This window comes from Telopea speciosissima, chromosome 4 (genome assembly GCF_018873765.1).
Source record: "Telopea speciosissima isolate NSW1024214 ecotype Mountain lineage chromosome 4, Tspe_v1, whole genome shotgun sequence".
In the NCBI taxonomy this organism is placed as follows: domain Eukaryota; kingdom Viridiplantae; phylum Streptophyta; class Magnoliopsida; order Proteales; family Proteaceae; genus Telopea; species Telopea speciosissima.
In genome coordinates, this window is record NC_057919.1 from 60,335,414 (window position 1) to 60,358,952 (window position 23,539).

General features: G+C 38.9%; 1 protein-coding gene across 7 annotated transcripts in view; it reads left to right on the plus strand.

Moving 5' to 3' along the window:
- Positions 1 to 9,065: 9,065 nt before the first annotated feature.
- Positions 9,066 to 23,539, plus strand: part of LOC122659776 (chromatin structure-remodeling complex protein SYD-like) — an 85,759-nt gene continuing 71,285 nt past the window's right edge. For 5 of the 7 annotated variants that reach the window (XM_043854911.1, XM_043854909.1, XM_043854912.1 and 2 more), the window contains exons 1-7: positions 9,066 to 9,101; positions 9,674 to 9,788; positions 9,896 to 9,957; positions 15,168 to 16,728; positions 20,797 to 20,963; positions 21,076 to 21,140; positions 21,213 to 22,339. In XM_043854911.1, coding sequence (XP_043710846.1) covers positions 9,684 to 9,788; positions 9,896 to 9,957; positions 15,168 to 16,728; positions 20,797 to 20,963; positions 21,076 to 21,140; positions 21,213 to 22,339 — 3,087 coding nt within the window. In that variant the 5' untranslated portion in view covers positions 9,066 to 9,101; positions 9,674 to 9,683. Of the gene's footprint in view, positions 9,102 to 9,241; positions 9,288 to 9,673; positions 9,789 to 9,895; positions 9,958 to 15,167; positions 16,729 to 20,796; positions 20,964 to 21,075; positions 21,141 to 21,207; positions 22,340 to 23,539 lie in introns of those variants that run through there. The other 2 variants (XM_043854910.1, XM_043854915.1) reach the window with 2 other exon arrangements.

The window sequence follows — 23,539 nt, forward strand, 5'->3', positions numbered from 1 at the left end:
TAAATTGATTTTTCTTGGATGACTTGGAGAAAAACTTCTTCTTCTTTTCCTTAAAACCTGTTTTCTTTTCTTCTTTATCATCACTCTCTATTTGCCCCTTGTGGGGACATTTAGCTGCAAAGTGTCCAACTTTACCACAGTTGAAACACTTAAATGGAAGCTTATTTTTATACTTTCCTGTCCCCTTTTTTAGCTTTCTGGTGAAGTGGACTATGATCTCATCATCATCATCACTGTCTTCTTCTTCACTTTCAGGTTGCTCTTTTATTTTCAATTTCTTTATTGCCTTAAATGCTGCCTCTTTGTTAGCTGAGTTTCCTTTGCTTTTTCTCATCTCATAAGCTGTAAAGATCCCATGTAGCTCATCTAAGCTAAATACTTCTAGATCTTTAACTTCCTCAACAGCTAAAACCTTGGAGTCAAGTCTATCTGGTAGAGATCTAAGAATTTTCTTCACAACAACAGAGTTAGTTAGACTCTCTCCCAGTCCTCTGATGGAGTTTACAACCCCATTGACTCTAAGCATATAATCTTCAATATTTTCTTCATTCAACATCTTCAATCCTTCAAACTTTCAAACTGAGCTCTATAAACTTGGAGCTTAGCTTCTTTGGTTTTTGCATTTCCTTCGTGGATGCTTTTTAGCTTGTCTCAGAGTTGTTTGGCAGACTTGCATTCCATCACTTTTACAAACTCACTGTCAATAAGAGCACCTTTGATTGCATGCATGACTCTACTGTTGTTTTCATATTTCTTCTTCTCTTGGTTGTCTATAGGTGCGACACCAGTCATGGTGTATTCATTCAACACTGAAGCCCAAACATCATATCCAAGAGACCCCAGATAGGTCTCCATTCTGTTTTTCTAAAAAGCATAATTTGTTCCATCAAAGTGTGGTGCCTTTCCTGAAGACCCTTCTCATGAAGCCATACTGACCCTGAATCACTCAGCTGCCTCTAAAGCTGTCACTGAGTCCCAAGCTCTGATACCAATTGTTGTTCGATGGCTATCACTGAGAGGGGGGTGAATCAGTTATGTAAATTTTTCAATTTCTTTGCCACTGGCACTGGTAATTACTGGGCTGATCTGAAAACAAACCACAAGGTCGTGTACACACCCCAGCCAGACTCAAAGGCTCTACCAAGTGTGTACACCCATTTTGCAGCTCACACACTCCAAATGCAATAATAAAGATATAATGCAAAAATCCACACGCACAACACAAGGTATACGTGGTTCGGCAAGTTGCCTACATCCACGGAGTAATGCCACTATGGGCTTCGTAGTTGCTCAAATACTCAACTTCGCGCGCACTACACTGGGAGCACCCACACCCAAATTTTCTCAAGATAGAACTCGAGAGGGCAATTAAGCCGACAAAAAGTACCCAATGCCCGAGAGCACCCACTCCCGATTTAGCACCCACTAAATACAAGACAAAAATCAATAGAGTTGGGTTTATATCAATACCCTACAAATAAGCTCAGACTAGCTTAGGTTATCAACATGTATCATCTAACACTAGTAAAAATAGAGAACACAGACAATCACAAAGAAAAATGGAAGATTGGAAGCCTTACAACCATTTGTCTGTACCGATCTCAGATGTGATAGAGCCCACTGGAACTACTAACTCTTCCCTTGCAAGGAGAGACTTGGGTTTTCAAGTGCACACCGCCATAAGGGGACCACAAATAGCTCATTTCTTCTTGTCTCTTCCTCCTCTTGTATTTCTTAAATAACCAATCAAAAACCCCAATTTCTCCATAAATAGATCTTCAAAAACCATTGAGAACCAGCTTGATGGAACCCACAACAGTCTTCTATTTGTTCAAAAATAAAAAATGTAGAGAGAGAAATCAGATTCCATCTTCACCCATTTGGTTGTTCTATTTTTCAAGAAAAAACTCCTCTTTCTTCTTTTCTTTTCTTATCTTCTTCTTCCCTCTCCTTTCTCCCCCTTTTTTTTTTCCTTAACCTCTCCACGGTTCTGTAGCTTCTTTTTCACTTAAAGAAGAAGAAGAATCATTTCTCTCTTCTTTCTACAAAAGATCAAGTAAAAGACTAAATAGTCCCTTTTAGATGGGCCAATGGAATTTACATAAAAAGAATCTTCAATCAAGCATTGATTAAAGTACTTCTCTTAAGGTAGAGAGAAATTGACACAGTTTCCAAAGTACTTTTTGAAGAACCAATCAAAAGCTTTTAAATGGAATCAAAGACTTTTTGAAAAGCCTTTTAACTCATCTATTCACAACCTTCACGTGGGAGAGTAATGATTTCCTTTTTTTCTGAAAATCTCTTCAACTTTGATAATTTTAAAAAGAGCCCCTCTAACCTCACTTATTTATGTCATCATAGATATTAATTAAATTTATTTACATTTAAACCCCTGAGACCAAAAAGTGATCTTAAGCTGCTGGCCGAGAGCAAAATTTGAAATCCAACTTTCCAGATTTGCTTCTAATTTGCGCATCCAAACGGAAAAAACCATAACTCTCTCATTTGACGTCGGATTGACGAATCGTTTGAACCGTTGGAAAGAGGACTCGACGAACTAATTTTTTCTAGTTCAAACCTCTTCCAAATTCTGATATAGGATTCACTAAAAAATACCTGAAGGTAGTACAGCCGCGATGACTTATGAAATAGGAACCCACAAGCCTCCAAACACTTTGTATCGCTGCTACCCATGCTTGTAATGCTCTGAATTGCAACCAACAACATTTCCTGAGCCACTGGACATTGTCATAGCCTCAAGACTGGTCACCTCATCACTGCTCTGTGCTTGGTTGCCAACAATGACAACCCATATGCAACAGGATTTTCTAGGCCCTGAGTTAGGGTCGGGTCGGGCCTGGGCCCAACTAAGAGGAGTCAAGGTTGGGCTGGGGTTTTGAAAGGTCCAGCCCAACCCAACCCTGTTGCAACCCTAGATTAACAACCCTATTATTATTCAATGGACTCGTGCATGATGGTAGAGTTAGAGAAGGATTGGAACGTCTTTTGGCACTTAAAAATCCATCCAAAGTTTTTATTAATGACTTTCATACATGGACATATAAAGAACCTTCTTGCCTGTATACCCCTGTTGTTGTCTTTGCTCCAAAGAAATTGAAATCCATTGGCATTTTTCTTTTCCTGTAGCCCTACTAAAATAATTTTAGCGCAGAACTTCTTTGCTACTTCTATTTATAATGGCTTGGTTTTTTTATTGAATCCCTGATTTCCACTTCTTCATTACTGAAATCTGAAAACCCGAAGCCTTCTTGTTATGCTTGCTATCACTTTTTACTTCATTTGGATGCTTAGAAAATAATTTTTATTCAAACATGCAAAGCCCAATCCTATCCATCCTTGTGCAATTAATCTATAAGTGGTCCCATGAGATGAACTTATTATCCTCCTTTACTAATGTCACTAGATGTCCCAATCTAAGTTTTGTTCTGTCATGTGATGATTACCAGAGATTATCACAAGAGGATAACCATGTTCTTATTTGTGATGGTAGGTATGAGCCTTCAACGAACGCAGTTGGACGGGCTTTAGTTCTAATAAGTTGCTCTAAATTTAGGGTAAAGTATACGTCACCCCATGGTTTTGAATCTAAACTCAAATCATCCCCTGATTTTTTAAAATACTCATCCATCCCCCTCTATAATAATGGTGTTAGTCTGCTGTTTGTTATTGGTGTGAAAGGACCATTTTACCCTTGTATTAAAACATTAGAATTAAATTTACAATACTACCCTTCAAAATCTCTGTTTGGATATCAAGAGTAGTTTAGGGATTTAAATTTATTTAATTGACTGATATCATCACTTAACAACATAAAACTAACGGTAAGGACTAATTTGTCATATTGGGGTCTAACACAAGCCGTGACTTGAGTATTTTCAAAAACCAGGGGTGACTTGAATTTTGTTTGAAAATCAGGGATGATGTGTAATTTACCCCTAAATTTATTATGGTTTCAATGAATAATGGTCTTTTAGGAACACCACAAGAATCGAAGATTCAGGGATTGCTTCAAGACTTGCAGCAAGCTAAGGAACAAGATGGACAGCTGTGACAGTGTGGATGGGATGTAAGAAGGTAATAGATTGGCTAACTCAAAGAACAGAAGAAGGATAGCCATGGGAGGTGTTAATCTATTATTGGATGCTACAATTTTGGTGAAATATTTTGATGTTGTAACTAGTAAATATTATAAAGAAGACTAGGGATGTTATTTCCATTACCCTTAAATGTGCAACAAAGGCTAGGTTGGATAAAACCGACAAATATGATAACAAATGATGTGAGAGACCCTCTCACATACACGGCTTACACAGCCGTGTATGAAAACTTTTCTCTTTTCTTTTCTACTAATTATATTTTTATTTCATAATAAATATTTAAAAAATAGTGAAGGCCTCGTTGTTAAGGCATTATATTTACATTATTATTCTATGTGATTCCTCACTCATGTCCAAACATTACGAAGTATCTGGGCTTTATAATTCATGTTTTTTCATGGATGATTCTTTGTTTCTCTTGTGATTTTTACATTAAATTAAGGTTTTGTCGGTAACTTAGGTTTTTTGTTTAATTTGTGTTTTCTTGTGTTTTTCTCATATTTTTATTGTTGATTTACTTTTCCATATTTCCTCTCCTTTTTTTTTTTTTTTATGATTTTTCCCAATTTTCATGGTTTTTGTCTAGTCTTTTTTAACTATAAGGGAATTTTTTGTAATTTTACCTTCTTTGTTATAAAGGAATATTCATGCATATTTGTTCATATTTACATCGTATTAATTAGGTTTTTGTTTTTCATTGTATTTGGTTTTGCTTGTGTTTTAGGATTTCTATATATTTACAAGTATGTGAACATTTAGGGTTTGGGCTTGCATGTTATAGATTTTCATTGCATATTTATACTTTGTATATTATGTTTTATTTTTTCTTTTTCTTTAAATTCTTGTATATTAACTATTACATGGAAGTCAAATACTTCGGGAATGTGGTCCCATCTTTTCCTTTATTTAAATTAGGCAAAAAGGTTCATACACGGTCGTGTATAAGAGGAATCTTTTACACTGGATTTTATTAACCGTTAGATTTAAGAGTTTTAATTTGAACCGTTCAAGGATAAAGTAGGTATATACTCCTATACAGTTACATTTTCAAATACGTATAAAAGACTGCCTTTTATATTTATCAATAATAATTAACAAAAAAAACGAAACAATTTCCATTTTTTTCTCTGCAACTCCCTTTTCTCATGCCAAACATAAAAAATCCATTTTTTCCAGTTCTCTGCAACTTCCTTTTCTCTTGCAAAAGATAAAAAACAAAATAATTTCCTTTTGGTTTCCTTCTCTGCAACTTCCTCTCTCAAATACGTTCTCTTGCAAAAGAAACCATTGCTTAGGGCTTTCTCACGGTCCAGGTAAGCTATCATTTTCTACTCCTTATTTCTCCAAGAACAACCCTGTTTGCTTGGTTCCATCGAGGAGAGGCATCGGCTGTTCCCTTCCAGAAACCGAATTTGGCTAATAGGCTCTTAGGGAGAAGTGAAGAAGTAAAGAAGAGAAGGAAAAACGAAAATGGGTTTGACTGGGGTGTGAGTGAGATTCGTTGATGGTGGTGAACAGATGGGTTTAGGGAGTAATGGGTTCGGGGAGGAGTGAAAGAAATTCAGAAAATGGAAGGAAGATGGAGAACCATGGCTGGAATTCAAGCAAAGAGAAGAAAATAAAAACAAAAAAGGGGAAGAAGATGAAGAACCACACTGGCTGGTCGCCTCCCCCGGCTCAGAGAAGCCTCGGCTTCACTGTCTCAGATCCTTTTCATTCCCTCCTCCGGGTTCACTCTCTCTGCTCTCCTTTTATGCTCTCTGTTTTTTCTTTTTTTTCCTCTTCTCCCTGGCGATCTCCACTCCTCGCTCTCGAACTGCCGTGGAAGCTTTTTTCCCCGCGGCTAGAAGAGGAATCCGGCTGCTATTTGGGAAGGTGAAGGTTCTTCCAATCCGTGCTGTTGAGATCTCTCCCTCTCTCTCTCTCTCTATCTATATATATTATGGATTGAAATATGGATTTCTCTCCAAATTAGTGTTGCGAAGAAGAGGAACTCTGCTGTTTTCGCAAAGATTGAGTAGGGGTTTTAAAACCAAGAAGTTCGATTCGCCCTGCACTGTTGGATAATGTGCGGGCGTGAGGGTGCTCCGTCACGGGAGACCGTCGCCGGCGTGAGAGAGCCGTTGTACTGTTGGCGCAAGGGTTTGATCATTGTGAGCGAAGAGAGGAGAGACGTTGAACGGAGAGAGTTCAACGGAAAAGAGGAGAGAGAATGAATGAACAAGGGAGTTGAAGAGACGTGTTTTGTATTTTTTTAAATTATTGTTGATAAAAATAAAATCATTACTTGTATTTAAAAAAGTAACTAAAAGATAACCGTATAAGGGAAGTTATCCTTCGACGGTTCAGATTAAAATGCTTTAATCTGACGGTTACTCAAATCCAGTGTAAAAGATTCCTCTTATACACGACCGTGCATGAAAACCGGCCCCTTTAAATTATATAGTAACATTTGTTTTGTAGCTAGCCGTTTTGGGCTGCCTTCTTGAATCCTAAATTTTTATTTAGGAAAAATTATATGATGACCCCCTGAGGTTTTTCCTAAATACAGTGCAACCCCTTACGTGTCTAAAATATACATTTTGACACAAAATGACTCTCCATCCCTTGAAAGGCGAAAATACCACCCAATAGATGCGTCCGTATGTGCTTTTAATGCACGGGCCACACATAGTTAGTAAGTTCGGGAATGGATACATACGGCAAATAAACAAACAATACAATAATAATATTTTTTTTAAAAATATGACGCAATAAAATGCATATGACAATGATACGGTACATGTTTAATACGATTACTTTGTAAAAATTCGGGAGCAAAAATACGGGCATATATTCATTGTCCAACAGGTATGTACACCTAATAAACACAATAATAGCATTTACTGATGTGCCTAAATATATAGTTTGATTGGTTAACAAACCTAGATTCATGTGAGAATTGAATATACTTGAAACCCTTCAAATTGTGCAAAACTGCTACAATAGTAGATATTTGGGCCCCTAAAAGAAGCTTTCTCAATGGGTTTGACCTTAAAGAAAATAAACTATGTAGGTTTCTCTTATCTTGGCTTTTACGTTTCTTGCTCATGAAGTATGAGCATTAATCTTAAAAATGGTTATGATTTAGATGTGACTGGGCCAAACATTTGAGCTTTTTGTATACATTTATGGAATTTGATACATATTTACCCACGCTTGCAAATCTGTATAAGATTAAAGTATCGTTGGGTGCTTTGATTTTCTTTTATATTTAGTAGTGTACACCTTCACATTGCTACCCTGATCTATCAATGGGAACCATCGGACCCCTCATAGAAGCATGAAGAAGTTGGCACGCCCATCAGATCAATCAACCTATCATCGCCAACCCTATACACCCCAAAACATCACCCCTCAATAGGGGTAGCCGTATGGCGGAAGGCCTAAAACACATCTTCAGCCATCAAAAACAGTGATCAAGTGGGTAATACCACTCTCTAAGTGGGCAGTATCACTCTCCAAATGGACGATACCACTCTCCAAGAACAACCACCAATCTCCATCACATTTATGAGCATCTCATGATGCACACCAAAAAATGAGTTCCCACGCTCATAGGGGACCTCACCCCAATATAAGAACTCTCCATACGAGACTTTCCACAAATGAACTCTCCATATAGGACTCTCCACATTAGAGACAGAAGAAACATTCCGACTCCTCTCCTGAGGAAGGCTTCTCCATTGGTCACATCAGGACCTTTATATTGGCACAACTCCACAAAGAGATAAAACCCTATAAAAGGGAAGGTAATACCCCATACAAAGGGATCAAGACTTTGAGAACCCTCATTGTTTCATCAGTTTGCTAGAAAGAGACTTGACTTAGGCATAGGAGAGTCCCTTGCCGGCGCCCCGCGGCTGGGCGTGCCTCACCCTTGCCCATTTGCTATTCTATGCAGGCACCGCCCATGGGTGGACCCGAGGACCTCGAGGTTTCTTGACGCAACAAGAAAGAAGCCATACAGAGTATCCCATTGATCATAAATAAGAATAAAAGAAGAACAGAAGAACCAGTGCAATGATCATACATAAGAAAAAAAAAATGAATCAAGGATATGATGGAAGCCTTACTATTCCATTGATCAAATCCTTCACAAATGCATATATGCGATCCCAAGGATCTGATGGAGACCATTCATCGGCTCCTAACAACAATAAAGAAGAAGAACAAAAGAACCACAATTCGTGACTCGTGACTGTGAGTCACCGCCGGCAAAAGAAGAGGAAGAAGAGGTGGAGAACAATGGAAGAACCAGGGTTTGCCGTTTGTTCTCGGATAGACCATCTCAAAGAGAGGGACGAGGGTTTGGTTTGGGACTCTTTGCTATCCGTTAGATTGGTTTATTTTAGAGTTTATATATATATAAGTTTTTTTTAATAACTAAATGTATTATACACATATAATTCACATTTTATATGTGTATAATACGTTAACCCTTTCCATATGGATATTTATTCGGATTCGATGACTTATACGGCATACAGGGCGTTTTTTATTTAAACGTTTGGATCCATGTATAATACACGGATTTACTAACTATGCCGACTCTCAGAGAGAGAACGCCCTTTCTTTTCTTTATGTATTTTAGTTAAATGAAAGATTAAAGGTTATCTTAACCAAAAAAAGGATTAAAGGTCATACCGTTTGATCAAACAAAACATCACACCCCAAAATCCGGGATTGATTTTTTGTTTTTTTGGATATAAACCCCGGGAAAGATTTGATACTAAATCTAAAACCCAGGCAAATTTTCCAAATGGTATCGGTTTGTGACATATTTTGAGGATCTACGGTGAAAAACCCTCGTGTCCATGTAATTTGGTAGCTCGTGGGACATGATTTGCTTGATTTATATCGTCCCCGTCCCTCGTTTCTTCCCAAGGGTAGCAGTATAAGCAAACACAGGAGGAGCGTGGGTCACATTCGCGACATTTGCAGGTAATCCTGTTTTGTTTGAATTTAGGAACATAGGAACTTAAGTCGAGCTTTCCTATGAATTTAACTCGGTTAGCTATTCTTCTAGGCAGATTTCTGTTTTCGTCTGTGTTTTCTTCGTAATTGTGTAGAGGAGAATTCATGGCGATTTGGTTTTGGTTCATGTCGGGAGCGTGGCTGGACTTTTAGGTAGAGGGTAGTGTTTCATTTTTCCCTGATGGTCAACTATTTTAGCTTGTTGAGATCCCGTCAGTATTAAAATTTACATTTCTTTCTGATTTACGGTTCCAAGAAACGTTGGACGGCACTTCCCCCCCTCCTCTCCTTTTGATTTTGTTTCCTAACAACGAATAACTGCTCGAGCTGAGATACTTGTAATAATTGTGGAATACCGATTTTGAGAGCCACACAAAACCTGAAATGTATGGTGGAAGTGTCTGAAACCCTAGGCTATATTATTTGAGCTGAAATGACCTATTAATCATAACAGATTGTTGTGTCTGCACTTTGCAAAGGGCAGATTTTCCCTTTATACGGTCTTGATTTGAAATGGGTGATTTTGTCTTTTATTGCAGTTATAATGAGATGGCATCTTCACAACATGTCGAAATGGAGGCAGCGAAGTTTCTGCAAAAACTTATTCAGGAATCAAAAGATGAGCCTGCGAAACTGGCAATGAAACTATACGTGGTAGATTTGAGTAGCTTAATTTGGAAATTGTGCTAGCTGATTGATCATTTTTGACGAATTTTAAATAATATATTTATGGATTTTTCTATTTGCTTTGAGTGTATCAGATATGCCAGCACATGAGGATGAGTGGGAAGGAACAGTCCTTGCCATATCAAGTAATATCAAGGTGAAACAATCTTATCACCATTATCATTTTTTGGAGGAATGCGTAATCTTTCTTGGTTTTGCTATATTGGATATGTTTCCGAGCATTTCAAATTCCATTCTGATTATTGATTTATTTGGGATAAGTTTGATTTCACAATATATAACATTGTGATTATGTTGATTCAGTACTACATTTTTTTCATATTAGAATGCCTTTCTTATTTGTATGAGTACTTGAGAGTTGTGTTATGGAAGGGGAAAACATATGATTCATGTTTAAGCTCTTGCATGGAAGAAACTCATGAGTTTCTGTTGATTGTTTGCACAGTTCACACCTGCAGGAGTAGTCTGTTCTTAGAATGTTCAATAAACTTCTTTCCGTTGCCTTTTTTCCTTGGTATGAAGACCCAATTCTTTATGGCTGTGTTTGAATGTCCAGACAGTGAAGGCACAAAAAGTGAGGGAAAGCATAGGCCAAGGCAAAAGAATCCCAAATCCAATAAGAGGGTAACAATTCTGGTCCTACTTGAAGAATGAAAAAGGTTCCTAATCAAATAGGTAAGGTGCCGATGAACTAAATGCAGTGGTAGATGAATGAAATAAAGATGAAAGATAGTTGCAGGTCGATTAGGAATGAGATCTGATTCAAGCAGTTTAATCAACTTGAATATATAGAACTAGAGAACAGAGTTGAGAAGAAAAACTAATGTCAACTTACCTGTTGGTTGGAAAAGAGAATGGCTGACCTTTATTGCCTATTCAAATGAATAAACTTTGCCTGTCTGCATTTCTTAGTATATAATACGAAAGAAAGAAAAACAGAAGAGAGAAGGGATAAGAAAAATGGATAGTGAATAAAGAAGAAGATAGAGGAGGGAGGGAGGGAGAGAGAGTTGATAGATCATAAATGGTGGTGGGGGGGGATAGGTAGGAACAACTCTAAAACCCTCCTGGATAGGATCCCAATTCAAAAACCCCACTCAGAAACCCGAAAACTCAAACCTCTCAGAATAACACCAAACTCTAGGAAACAATAGTTAATAGGGAGGATAAGAACCCTTCAAAAGATGGGAATGATTATGAGCGGTTTGGGAGTAATTAGGAAACTGTGGTCTTACAGGCGGAGATCTCAGAAACGGTAAAACTGAAATTAAATTCAATCCAACCAATAGATTGGACTGAAATTTGGATCAGACCTCAATCTCAGTAGTTTAAATCTAAGCCCTTAAGTATTGTAGAAATCAGATGGTCGAATTATAATTAATTTGGAAAACCCCAAATCTGAATTAATGAAAACTGAGAAGAGAGAGATTTTTAAATATCTCACAAATCAGAAATCAGGAGGGTCCCAAACTGTGGTCAAGAAGGGGTCTTGGGTGAGCCTATGTTGTCCTAAAGTTGCTGGTGAAACAGGGCAGGGTATAAGGTTTTATAGGATGAACACCGTTGGCTGAAAGGGACCAGAAAACAGAGCATCTGCTGAGATGATAAAAACTGAAATTAAATCTTGGTTCGACCTTACCTATTAATGGGATTATAACAGTAGATGAAAGATCAGTCAGCTCTATTAAAATCTGGAATCAGACAGCACCAATCAGTAGCAAAACACCATCAAATCATAAGAGCAGGGAATAGCTGGTGGTAGACAGAGGAAGAGGGTGAAAAGAAGCCTCTCACTTATGAAAGCTTTGTCTAGATGGTGGTAGACAGAGGGGGAATAGCTGGGTTATGTATGCATTGGGCCAATGCAAACAAAGCTTATTTCCACTAAAATAAGCCCTCTAGATGACTTTTATCTACATCAATTATCCCATGCTTGTTTTGCAAATGAAGGAATCAACTTTGTATGGTGAACATCTGTCTTCAAACCATAACAGTACTCGGGCAGCTCGTGGTTGTTAGGAATGCAGTCTTCAAAGTGTGGAGCGTTCTCTTTAAAGAACTTTGGTGGCATGACGAACTCTGTTTTGAGTTGGTTTCTTTTATTATTTTAGTTTCCTAATAAGTTTATGTTACCTTATTACTTAAGGATTGGGTTAGGCCTTTCCTTTTTAGTGTTTGAGTCTGTTTTTGAGTCTACTATATAAGTTTGTAAAGGTTTACAGCCTTGTACACGAATTTGATTAATGAAATTGAGAAAAAAACATAGCTTTGTCTTTTGGTCTGTGAGAGACTATGGTGAGAAACCAAAATACGGTGAGAGACTGTGGGTGAGAGACCCGAGTCTGAGAGAGACTACCCTATCTTCTTCTTCCCTTTTTTGATTTCTTGTTTTTATTTTAATGTTCTGAAATTTTCTGCAAATCTGAGAACCGATCGAAGTGTTTACTGTTGCTGGACCTGAAGTTTGCGATCCTCTTATGGACTGGTTAACACTTGTGACTGTTCTACTTTTATAAACTTCTCAATCATGGGTGTATCTCGTAAGTCATTACTCATATGTGAAACTTCTTAGAACAAAATAAACTCCTGTAAGGAACATGGCTATTACTTTGACTAGGACTCTTTATAAAGCAACTTAAATACTTACATAGACTTCTCTAAAGACCAATAAGGCCTGCTCACTAGGCTCATTTAACGAATAGTTAATAAGTTGGAAAAAAATACAAGTCTCTCTCTCCTGTACCAATGACATAAACTTGGACAAATAGATGCTTTTGGATTGGGCCTGACAGATCTCACAAGCTTGGCTTGGACTTCCAGAGTCCAGACTGGTTCTTATTTATCTAGTTAAGTAGCTGACTAATGGCTAATGCATCGGGGAGTCTATTGAGATTTGAGAGTTTGTACAAGGGTGCTCTGATTCCAGAGTTGTACATTTTATAATCTGGTATGTTAGCCTTTGATCATTGTATTTCCTTTGTCTTCAGTGAAATTTTCAGTTGACGAGAAAAACAGAGAGTAGTCATCGAGTTGCTATCTTCATTTTCATGGTGGGACAGGCAAGGCTTATGGATACACAATCTGTTATTTTGATAAGAGGCTTATAAATACCTAATCTACAACAACAATAACAACAGACTCAGCCTTATCCCAACTTAATGGGGTCGGATACATGGATCCAAACAAACGAAGTAGGTAAACCTGAGGTCTAAACAAAAAAAGGGGACAAAGAGATGGGAAAAGAGGGATAGGAAATGAGATGAGTAATGAAAAATGGTAAATGACAAATGAAAGATGGAAAATAAAAGAAAAATGAAAGGTGAAAGATGAAAGTAAGAGGAAAGAGGCACAGCCCAGCAAGTTAGGTGAATCTCAACTAAATGGGGTCTGCTACATAGATCATTGCACTCCAATAGGCTCTAACTGCGGTCATACTTGGTACAAGACCTAGACTATGCATGTCTTTCCTCGCAACTTCTCCTATGGTCATTTTAGGCCTGCCCCTAGCTCTTATTGCTCCTTCAATCTGGGTCATATCACTCCTTACTAGGGCGTACATAGGCCTCCGTGAACATGACCATATCACCTCGAACGACTCTCTCAGAGCTTGTCGTTGATTGGGGCAATTCCCAAGTCAGCTCTAATATGTTCATTCCTTACTTTATCCTTCCTAGTTTTTCTGCACATCCAACTTAACATCCTCATCTCTGCTACATAAAGCTTCTCAATATAACATTTATTAACTGCCCAACATTCTGCTCCATACATCATAGCCGGTCGTACAACAATCCTATAGAACTTTTCTTTAAGCTTTAAAGGAATACGTCGGTCACACAACACTCCGGACGCACCTCTCCATTTCATCCATCACACTTTAATTCTCTATGAAACATCATCCTCTGTCACTTTCTTTATTTATGATTGACCCCAGATATTTAAAATAGTCACTTTGCGGTATCCCTCTTTCCTCAATTCGCACCATGTCAGTATCCATCATAGTGTGACTAAAATTACACATCATATACTTCGTCTTTTGTTCTATTAATCTTAAAGCCTCTTGTTTCCAAGGTTGATCTCTAAAGCTCTAACTTCACGTTAATCCCTGTTTGTGTCTCATCCACCAAAACGATATCATCGGCGAAGAGCATACACCACGGGACCTCGTCTTGAATGCTCTTGGTTAGGTCGTCCATGATAAGTGCAAAAAGATAAGGGCTTAAGGCTGATCCCTGCTGTAGCCCAATCGTAATTGGGAATTCCTTAACCCGACTTCCCACAGATCTCACACTAGTCACCACATCCTCATACATATCTTTTATTATCTCCACATATGTACTCGATACCCCTCTTTTCACTAGCACCTGTCGGATGAAGTCTCTAGGGACTCTGTCATAGGCTTTTTCTAGGTCAATAAAGACCATATAGAGATCCTTCTTGCTATCTCTATATCTTTCCATAGGCCTCCTCAATAAGTAGATAGCTTCAGTTGTGGATCTTCCTCGCATAAAGCCAAATTGGTTCACCGAGATATGGATCTCTGTTCTCAAACAAGCTTCAATAACCTTCTCCCAAAGTTTCAGTGCGTGACTCATAAGCTTTATGCTTCTATAGTTATTGCAGCTTTGGATATCACCTTTATTTTTGTAGATCGGGATTACAATGCTTCTCCTCTTTTCATCTGGCATCTTCCTTGCATTCAAAATCCTGTTAAACAAATTGGTTTACCAATATACCCCACAACCTCCTAGGGATTTCCACACTTCTATTAGAATCTCATCTCGGCCTGGTGTCTTTCCTGCTTTCATCTTTCTTAAGGCTTCTTTAACTTCCGCCACACTAACCTTTTGTACATATTTATAACGTGTGGTATCTTGTTGAATAATGTAATCGTCCGGGTCATTTCTACTCGAGCTATCTCTATTTAGTAGGTCACAAATATATGAATACCCAATCTGTTATTTTGATATAATATCAGATAGAAAATGAGGTAGTGTTTGAAGTGTAAAACTTTGAATTTCCATGTTAGGTGTCATGACATCTTCTTTTCTGAAGGTCCCATTTCTTCATTCATGATTCATTCAGTAGCAGGAAACTACTTCGTTAATACAAAGTCACAGTGGTTCTTGTTCTTATCAGTTAGCTCTTTAATATTTTTATGTTTGCCAGTTGATATATATATCTTTTGCTGTGACATCCTCGACGTCTTAACTGCATGGTTTTGGTGATGATTGATGCCAATTAGACTCAATGTCTCCTTTTGTCAATTTAGCGGAAGATTTGATATATCTATGCCCTGATTATTTTCACCTCCTGATAAAATTTTTAACCTGATTTTCTATATGCCAGGGCCATGGAAACCGTAATCAAGCAAAATGGTCTTGACATTGAGGCGTTGAAGTCATCACGTCTTCCTATGACTGGTGGAACACAAATGGGAGATTCTGGAGTTGCAAGGTCTGTGGACAAGGATAAGCTTGATCAGTCATCACTAGGTCCCAGTGACATATCTTTAGGTGCATGGCATGCTGGATCAAGTGGAAAGATAAAAGATGATGTTTATGGAGGGTCAAGCCAGGGGATAGGGGTTCTGAAAGAGTCTAAAGCTGGTTTTCCTGAGAATGAGATGGGAAGGCTTGAGGCAATTGTTCCGAACAGGCCATCTGCTGATCCAAGCAGGGCTGAAAATGTGGGACATGATGCTTATCAAGGATCTGCATCTCAGAGAAGCGGTAAATCGTTTGATCATGAAAGTCCGTCCAGTCTTGACACCAGATCTGCAAACTCACAGGAAAGGCGTGATACAGCAAAACCAGATAAACAGGGACATCGAAAAGATACTAAGAAAGCTGGTGCTAAGAGAAAGAGAGCAGACTCAACATCAGCCATAGAAGCTCATAATGACAACCACCAGCCACTAGATAGGCCTAGCATTGATTCCAATGTGATGAAGGGGAAGCTGATGAACAAGGGCGATGTTGAAGGCAGTTTCACTCTTAAAGGTGGTGAACACAATCCTGTTCAGAGTAGTGGTCACATTAATACTCTGTCATCGTTTTCTGGTGGATTAGGATCAATATTTACGACCAAGCAAGAGAATCAGAGTTTAATGAAAGGGCCAGGTGATAAAACAAAAACCACCAATTCAATGGGTTGGGCTCCAACTCCAAAATACCCTGAAGAGGTAGAAGTCTCTTCTGCTCAGGGTGCCTTAGGACTACCTAAAGGTGGCATGCAACTGTCCAGACATGAAATTCTCCGTTCTGGTGGCTGGAATCAGAATAAAGTGGGGTTAAAAACAGAAAATTCTCAAGGCTCTATGTTTCCTGTTAATGTTGTTTCAAGTAGTTCAACAGCTGAAACTTCCATGTCCCAATTGGCACAACAAATTGGAGAGAAATCTCTTGGTAATGAGACTGAACTTGGGGTTCCTGGAAGGTCCCTTGGACCAGTAAACAGTTACACCGCCATCTCAGGTGGCGTTGGCAACATTAATGGAGGCATGCCTGGTGCTTTTGTTTCATACCCAATAGTAAGGCCAGGTTTCTCTGCACCAATGCCATTTAACAGTTCTTTCAACAGTCATGATTTGGCGTCAAAGATGTACAAGGAGAGAAATGTGGAGGCTTCTTCCGGATCTCAGCTACTGCAGAAGTGCAATGACATGTTGGCTAGTGATATGCCCATGAAATCTCCTGCAGTTGAGTTCGCTTCTACCAAAGTTGCTATTCATTCTGAACTTAGGAAACCTGGATTCTTAAAAGATGTAGAGCCAAGTGTTTCTGAGAAAGGTCTGGATGCTTCATTTTGTTCATCCGGTCGTCAGGAAGAGGCATTATCTGGTGGAAGGGTCTTAGAAGAGGATCAAGGTGTTTTAAATACTGGGACCAATTCCAGTAAGATGGTTCAGGTACTCCGTCGTCACTCTAGGTTCTATCAAAATTTTTTTTTAGGAAGTTTTAAAAGATCATTTTATAAGGTACAAGACTATACCATAATCAAATTCCATTTATCAAGGGGAAAAAAGCTAATCAAATCTCTCTCTGAAAAGATAATTAAATGCCCTGGAATTTCTTTTCTGCATAGATAATCTTAATATTCATTGTTACTCATAGAAGTATGTATTATCACCTATTAATTTACTTGTAACCAAAATATTTATTTTACCAATCAGAAATACTAGAATTTGTAGCTCAATCTATGACTCTATGAGTAGGATGATCATTGTGCTTCAAGCAGCTAAAAAAGATCTATGAAAGTGGAATTTCTGTTGTGATATTTATTTGAGATCAATTGGAAAGTTAAAGCCTAGAAATTACCTTGGTTAATCTAGGTCTGTTGGTCCATTGGTGGGTGTTATACAATGTTCAATACTTCTACCGGAGGAGGGTGATTTTGAACTGTGGGGAAAAAGAAACATTTCACCGAAATTTTGACAGGTTTTTGCTCAAAATTTTAGCTATCTCGCCAATTTTGGCAAATTTTGATTCCAACGGAATGAGAAATACTATGCTGATTTTGAAATATTTACCTTCAGATTTCAAATATTAGGTGTATGTTGGCGGAAATTTTGGGAGGTTGTTGATGATCTGAATGGGAAATTTCTCTCTCCCATAAACTTACATTCTATATACTCAAACTACCCTATCAAAACTTTCACCTCTGATTCTCCCCAAAAAGTGAACTCTTACCTCTTCTCTTCCCCTACTATTTTAAAATTGCCAATTACCCTCCCATTAACCTATTAACCTGTTCTCACCACTTCCAATAATCCAATGTGTATTTTTTATTTATTTATCATTCTTCTTCTTCGTGCAACCTCTCATCTCTCTCCCCAAGCCCCGGCTCTTCTGACCGCACCCCCATCCCACCCCAGCGACCACCCCCACCCACCCTGCAAATCCTGTACCCACCTACTGCTGCAAGTTAGGGCGGGTTAAGATGGATGATGATTGTTGAGTGATGTGACGTTGACAAACATGGGAAGCTCTTGCAAGTTTTAAACTTGTGGCCGTTGATTCCCCAGTTACCATCAATTTCCGGTCAACGGTGCAAAATCTCTCTCAATTCCAGGGGTCATAAACTGTTTACACTTTTTAGAGAAGAAGAGACTATTCATATTTCTTAAAGATCTAAATTGATCTTGATCAAAACACTTAAACTCATCAACTAAATTAGGATAAAGGGAGTTTATATTTATCTCTCAAGAGATCTGGGATTTTCGTTGTGTTTGGGGTATGTCAATTAATAAATGAATAAATGTATTTATCTCGTTATTTAAAGGGAAACGAGTGCTTCCTCAAGAGTTTTGCAGTCTTGCAGACCCAGTAACGTCTCTCTCTCTCTCTCTCTCTCTAAGGTCCGAATTCCAGCTTGATCCTTTTCTTTTCTGGGTCTATTCCACAACTGATAGTGATCACAACAAAACAGAAAAGGGGGAAAAAGAGAAATGGATGAAAAGATAAAAAGGACAGATAGTGTGCATCAGGTCTTCATATATTTACGGTTTATTGATTCAATGTCTTAATCTCTTTATGTACAAAATGGGAACTTGAATCCGAATTCCAGCTTGATCCTTTTCTTTTCTGGGTCTATTCCACAACTGATAATGATCACTACAAAACAGAAAAAGGGGCAAAAGAGAAATGGATGAAAAGATAAAAAGGACAGATAATGTGCATCAGGTCTTCATATATTTACGGTTTATTGATTCAATGTCGTAATCTCTTTATGTACACAATGGGAACTCGATTAAACTCTTCCAATCCAACATTGGGGGTGTGTGTGTGTTATCGTTGGGGTTTGGGCTATGTCATTCTCATGGGTGGGGGTGCGGTCAAAAGAGGACTGGGTTTGGGGAGAGAGATGAGAGCTTGCACGAAGAAGAAGAAGAACAAGAAGAAGACGAGGACGAAGAAGGAACAAATGAACATTGAATGATAAAATAATAAATAATAAAAAATAAATATTGGAAGGATTGAGATTTGAGAACCGGTTAATAGGTTATGGGATGAGTGATCTGGCCATTTCAAAAAAACAAGGGAGAAGAAGATGTAAGAGTTCACTGTTTTGGGGGAATTAGAGGTGAAACTTCTGACAGGGGAGTTTGAGTAAATAGAGTGTGAGTTCAGGGGAGTGAAAGAAAATTTCCCTCTGAACTTAAATAGTTGAGAACTTGAGATACAATTTTGATGAATTGACTTGAGAGCTATAAGAAATCTCACTTGTCTCCTTCATACTCATTTGTTCAAAGAAAGTAAAAGCTCTTCCAGTGGAGAAGATCAAGCATGATTTTGATGGTTGCTCTAAAGGTAATTTGCGATCTTGGCTTTTGAAAATTCTCTTTCTGGATTACAAGGTGGTTGAGTTTGTAAGTTTTTCCTGTTTGATTGAAGCTTTCGTCTCAGTCAAGGTCCAGGCCTGGCTCAGCCAAGTATCTTTACCTTACCTCTGCCAAGTTAGTAAAAAAAGTGAATCAGGGCCTGAAAAATCCAGAAACAGAGTCGGGTTGGGCCGGGCTTTTTAAAGCCCAAATCCAACCCTGAGTCCCCTTAGCTGGGCCTAGGCCCGGCCCGGCCCTGACTCAGGGCCTGAAAAATCCAACAGTGACCTGCCCTCAGGGCTGGGCCAGGCTGACCCTGATTTGCCCCGACTATGGAAACGAGGAAGGGAGATGCAGGGGCTGGGCCAGGCCGGAGCTCAACCCAAGGCCTCAACCCTGGCCCGACCCATCCCTGACTCGGAGCTAAAAATTCGCAGCTTTGACCCACTCTCAGGGCCAGGGTATCTCAGCCCAGGTCTTGTTTGGGCTCAGGGCGGGCTCGGGCCTACATGGCCAAACTTGCTTGGGTTCAGTATCCTGCAAAAAAGAATATGAGCTGAATTCGGCAAAAAAATTCTTCAAAAGAGTGCAACAGTTCCGGCAAATAAATTTGCAAGTTATAGTCAATATGTGGACATCTCACTTCTGTAGTTGTTGGCAGCCATCAAGGATGTCTTTTGAGGCACTTCTTGCCTACGTTCAAGAAGTCGGGGTTGACCAAGGTTTTGACCTTCGTCGAAATCGAAATATTTCCCGAAACCACCGAATTTTGGTCAAAACTCTGCACATTATGGTTGTTGGTTTCGTTTGACCATTTCGGTGGTCAAATTTTCATATTTTGAATCAAAACTTCTCTGGAAACAGCCTCTCTGCAAAAACAGGGGTAAGGCTGCTTACATTATGGAGTTGGGCTCACGTTCACGTTCACGTATGAGAACGGCTCACAGTCGTCAAGATGGAATCCACCACATGTGGGTCCCACAGGATGGATTCCATCTTGACGGCTATGAGCCGTTCTCGTACGCTCACGTACATGAACGTGAGTTGGACTCTACATTATGACCCTCCCCAGACCCTGCAGTGGCAGGAGCCTCGTGTACTGGGTATGCCCTGTTGATATTGGATCGAAACTTTGGAGACCCTAATTAAGCATCCTAAACACAATGGAACCTTTAGATTGTTAAAAAACACACTCAAAATGTTAGTTTGGTTTCGTACCCTAGACATTGTATGGTGTACCTTGGCTGTATATTTCTCAAATATGGCCTATGCTGCACATAATTTAGTACTATAACATGCAAAAATAAATGAAAACAACTAATATATGCAGTTGCAATTTACAAATGAAGAAAAATAATTTAATGTTGTTAAATGCAAAATGTTACAACTTACTACTACACGTACACCATACACGTACAAGTGTACAAGTGTTACAACTTGCAACAATAACTCCATAAGTGAACAGTCAATTACTAAGTATTAGTCCTATTTTTTTTCTCAAAAATTTGTTGCAGGCAAAACAAATTTAAAACCAGAAAAGTTTAAAAATAATTTAATTACCAAAAATAAATCGGACTGTACTTTTCTGTACTGCATTTTTACTTTATTTTAGTTGTTAATGTTCAGTTTGCTAAGATGGTATCTGTGTGTCAACAGAGTTGCGAGACAAACAGTAACATGGAAATGAGTATGGCCCATGGTGGTTCTTCTCGAGATAGAGGAAAAAATCCAATGTCTCAGCCTCCTGCTGTCTCAGGGATGCCTTTCAAGGAACAACAGTTGAAACAACTCAGAGCCCAGTGCCTTGTATTTTTAGCATTCAGGCATGTCACTCACCCCAAAATGCCTAGTTTTTAGCCTCTTAAGAAAATTAAATAATGCACTGCAGTTTTTGTTTCTGATCCAATCTCTTAAGTAGCTGTCTTTTATGTATAGAAATGGAATGGTTCCTAGGAAACTGCATCTTGAAATTGCGATTGGAGAAAGCTATCCAAAAGAAGGTCGGTACTTCTGCACTTTGATTATCCTTTATATGATTAACAACTCCTTAATTTATGTACTTGTCAGAGCAGGTGGCAGTGCAGATGGAGGTCGTAAGGAACTGATTGACCATGGAGGGAAAGATACATCCTTAATGGGGCCTAGTAACAGTATTGAAGCAGGGGTTGGATCTGGAAGAACAAATGATATAAAAGAAGCTGAAAAAGTTCCTCCAGGGTCCTCATCCACTGGAAGTCCAATAGATAGAGACTCCTCATCAAAGGACACGGTGAACACAAAGAAGATGAAGAAACAAAAGGGTCAACCTGCTGAGCGGTCACTGCTAGCTGAAGAAAGCAAACGAATTCTGTCTGTGACAAAAAAACTTGAGGCTGAAATGCGGACCCAAGCAACAGCAGAATCACAGGTCGGTGTGGCTACGATCTTGGAATCTGAATCCCCAATGAACAGTAGTAGGATTTCATCTGAGAATATTCATGATAAGGATGATCCTGACCATGGGCATCAACAAGTGGGAAAGGGAGACCGAATCTGGACAGGAAGCAGCTTTCATAATGAGGCTACCAAGGGAACATTTGCAACTTTGTTTCAGCATGAACAAGTCTCAGAAAGAGAAGAAAATACTTTAAATCAGTCTCAAACTTATGATGATGGCGATAGAGTAATCAAACTGTTTAAGGTGGAGACTCCTGTTGTGCAAGCAAGTCAACATGCAGATAAATATCCGCCCACTTTTCCATTGAGAGAGCAGAACAGACATTCAGGGAAAGGAGTTGAACCTCATATGCCGATGCTCCCGAAGGATGTCTATCCATTAACCATGTATGCCTCACAGGGGGGAAAACACAGTTCAAAATCTGAGCCTTTTGTTTCCAATAGTTTTACTGATGCTTCTGTTGTTGGTGGAAATTGCAGTTCAGATGATCAAAGGGGATCTGTGATTCAAAAGCAAATTGCTTCAGATGGATGCAAGATGGTTTCCCTCAATAGGGATCCAATTACCATGCTGGAAAAGTCTCCAGAGGAAGAAGAGGATGAAAAGTCATTATCTATTGAGACTCCGCCATCTCTGATGTACACCACCTCAGAGAAGTGGATTATGGACTGGCAGAAAAGGAAGCTGCTTGAGGAAGAAAATTGGGCACTGAAACAGAAGAAGATGGAGTTAAAAATTACAGCCTCTTTTGATAAATTGAAGGTGGGCTTTGAAAATAATAGCATTTTGCTTGATTCTGTTTTTCCCCCCCTCTCATAGGGATTTTTGTTTATATATATATATTTTTTTAAGTTTGTATCTATGCATTAGGAAAAAGGCTCACAACCGCACACATCCTTCCACTTTAACCGAAATAAATATGTTGCATCTTAGAACCGAAATAAATTTGTTTGATAATTATATTTAGGTTTTGATTTCTACATGTGCAAAGCTCCCCAAAACCTCTGCATCTTGAATCTGCATAGAAGCATCTGATTGGGTTTCTGATGATTTAGTATCTGCATAACTTTATCATGTGACAAGCAGGAAAATAAGAATCCTCAAATTTAATAGAAAACTGACTTCTTAGAAATTGTCGAGTACTAAGAAGAGTAAAATGATGGTGTCCTGATTTGGAAAATCTCAAATAGCAGGAAAATAAAGAGATGGTGTCATTTATGCTCATGAGAACCCATTTAGAAGCCCAAATTTACACTTACTGATGAATTTAGTTCTGATTACATGGTCTGATTCAGGAAGACTAAGCATCAATGGAGAATTACCACTTGGTTCAAGATTTTTTTTTGTGGGGGTGGTGGGGGCGGGGGAGGGGGGGGGGAAGTGACGTAAAATTGGATGAAAAGGTTTTTGGTAAATTGGTAATGGCAGATGGGGCTGTCGATTTGGTGCTTTACGAAGATAAGAGTATATCAAGTGGCAAGGTTTTTAGGAAGGTGATGGGAAAGTACAGTAAAAGGACTTATCAATAACTAAGCTGTTAGTAGGAATGGCCTTGTAGGGGTTATGGTTACAGGGATATTGCTTTGAAGATTGTTGATTGGGACACGTGATCAGAGCTTCTTGAAAGATTTTTAAGTTTAGAGAAAGTTAAATGAAATTTTAGTGAATAGGGTTCTGCGTGGTCGAAATTTTAGCCAGTAAATAAAATAAGGAGAAAACAGAAATGTTCGGGAATCCAACGCCCCCCCCACCACCCTGGCACGGCTCGTGGTGCTTGTCTCGCTACAACTAGGTATTAAAGTAGCACCTTCTTCACAACTCCGGGGTTTTGACAGACTGGCAGGATCTGAGATCCTACAAGAAATACAATGCATATCATAGTTGTCATGACGTCGCCATGGCGTCCTGGCGCTGGAGGTCTGTGCATATCGACCTACGCTATGGCGTCCTGTCTCTCTTTCC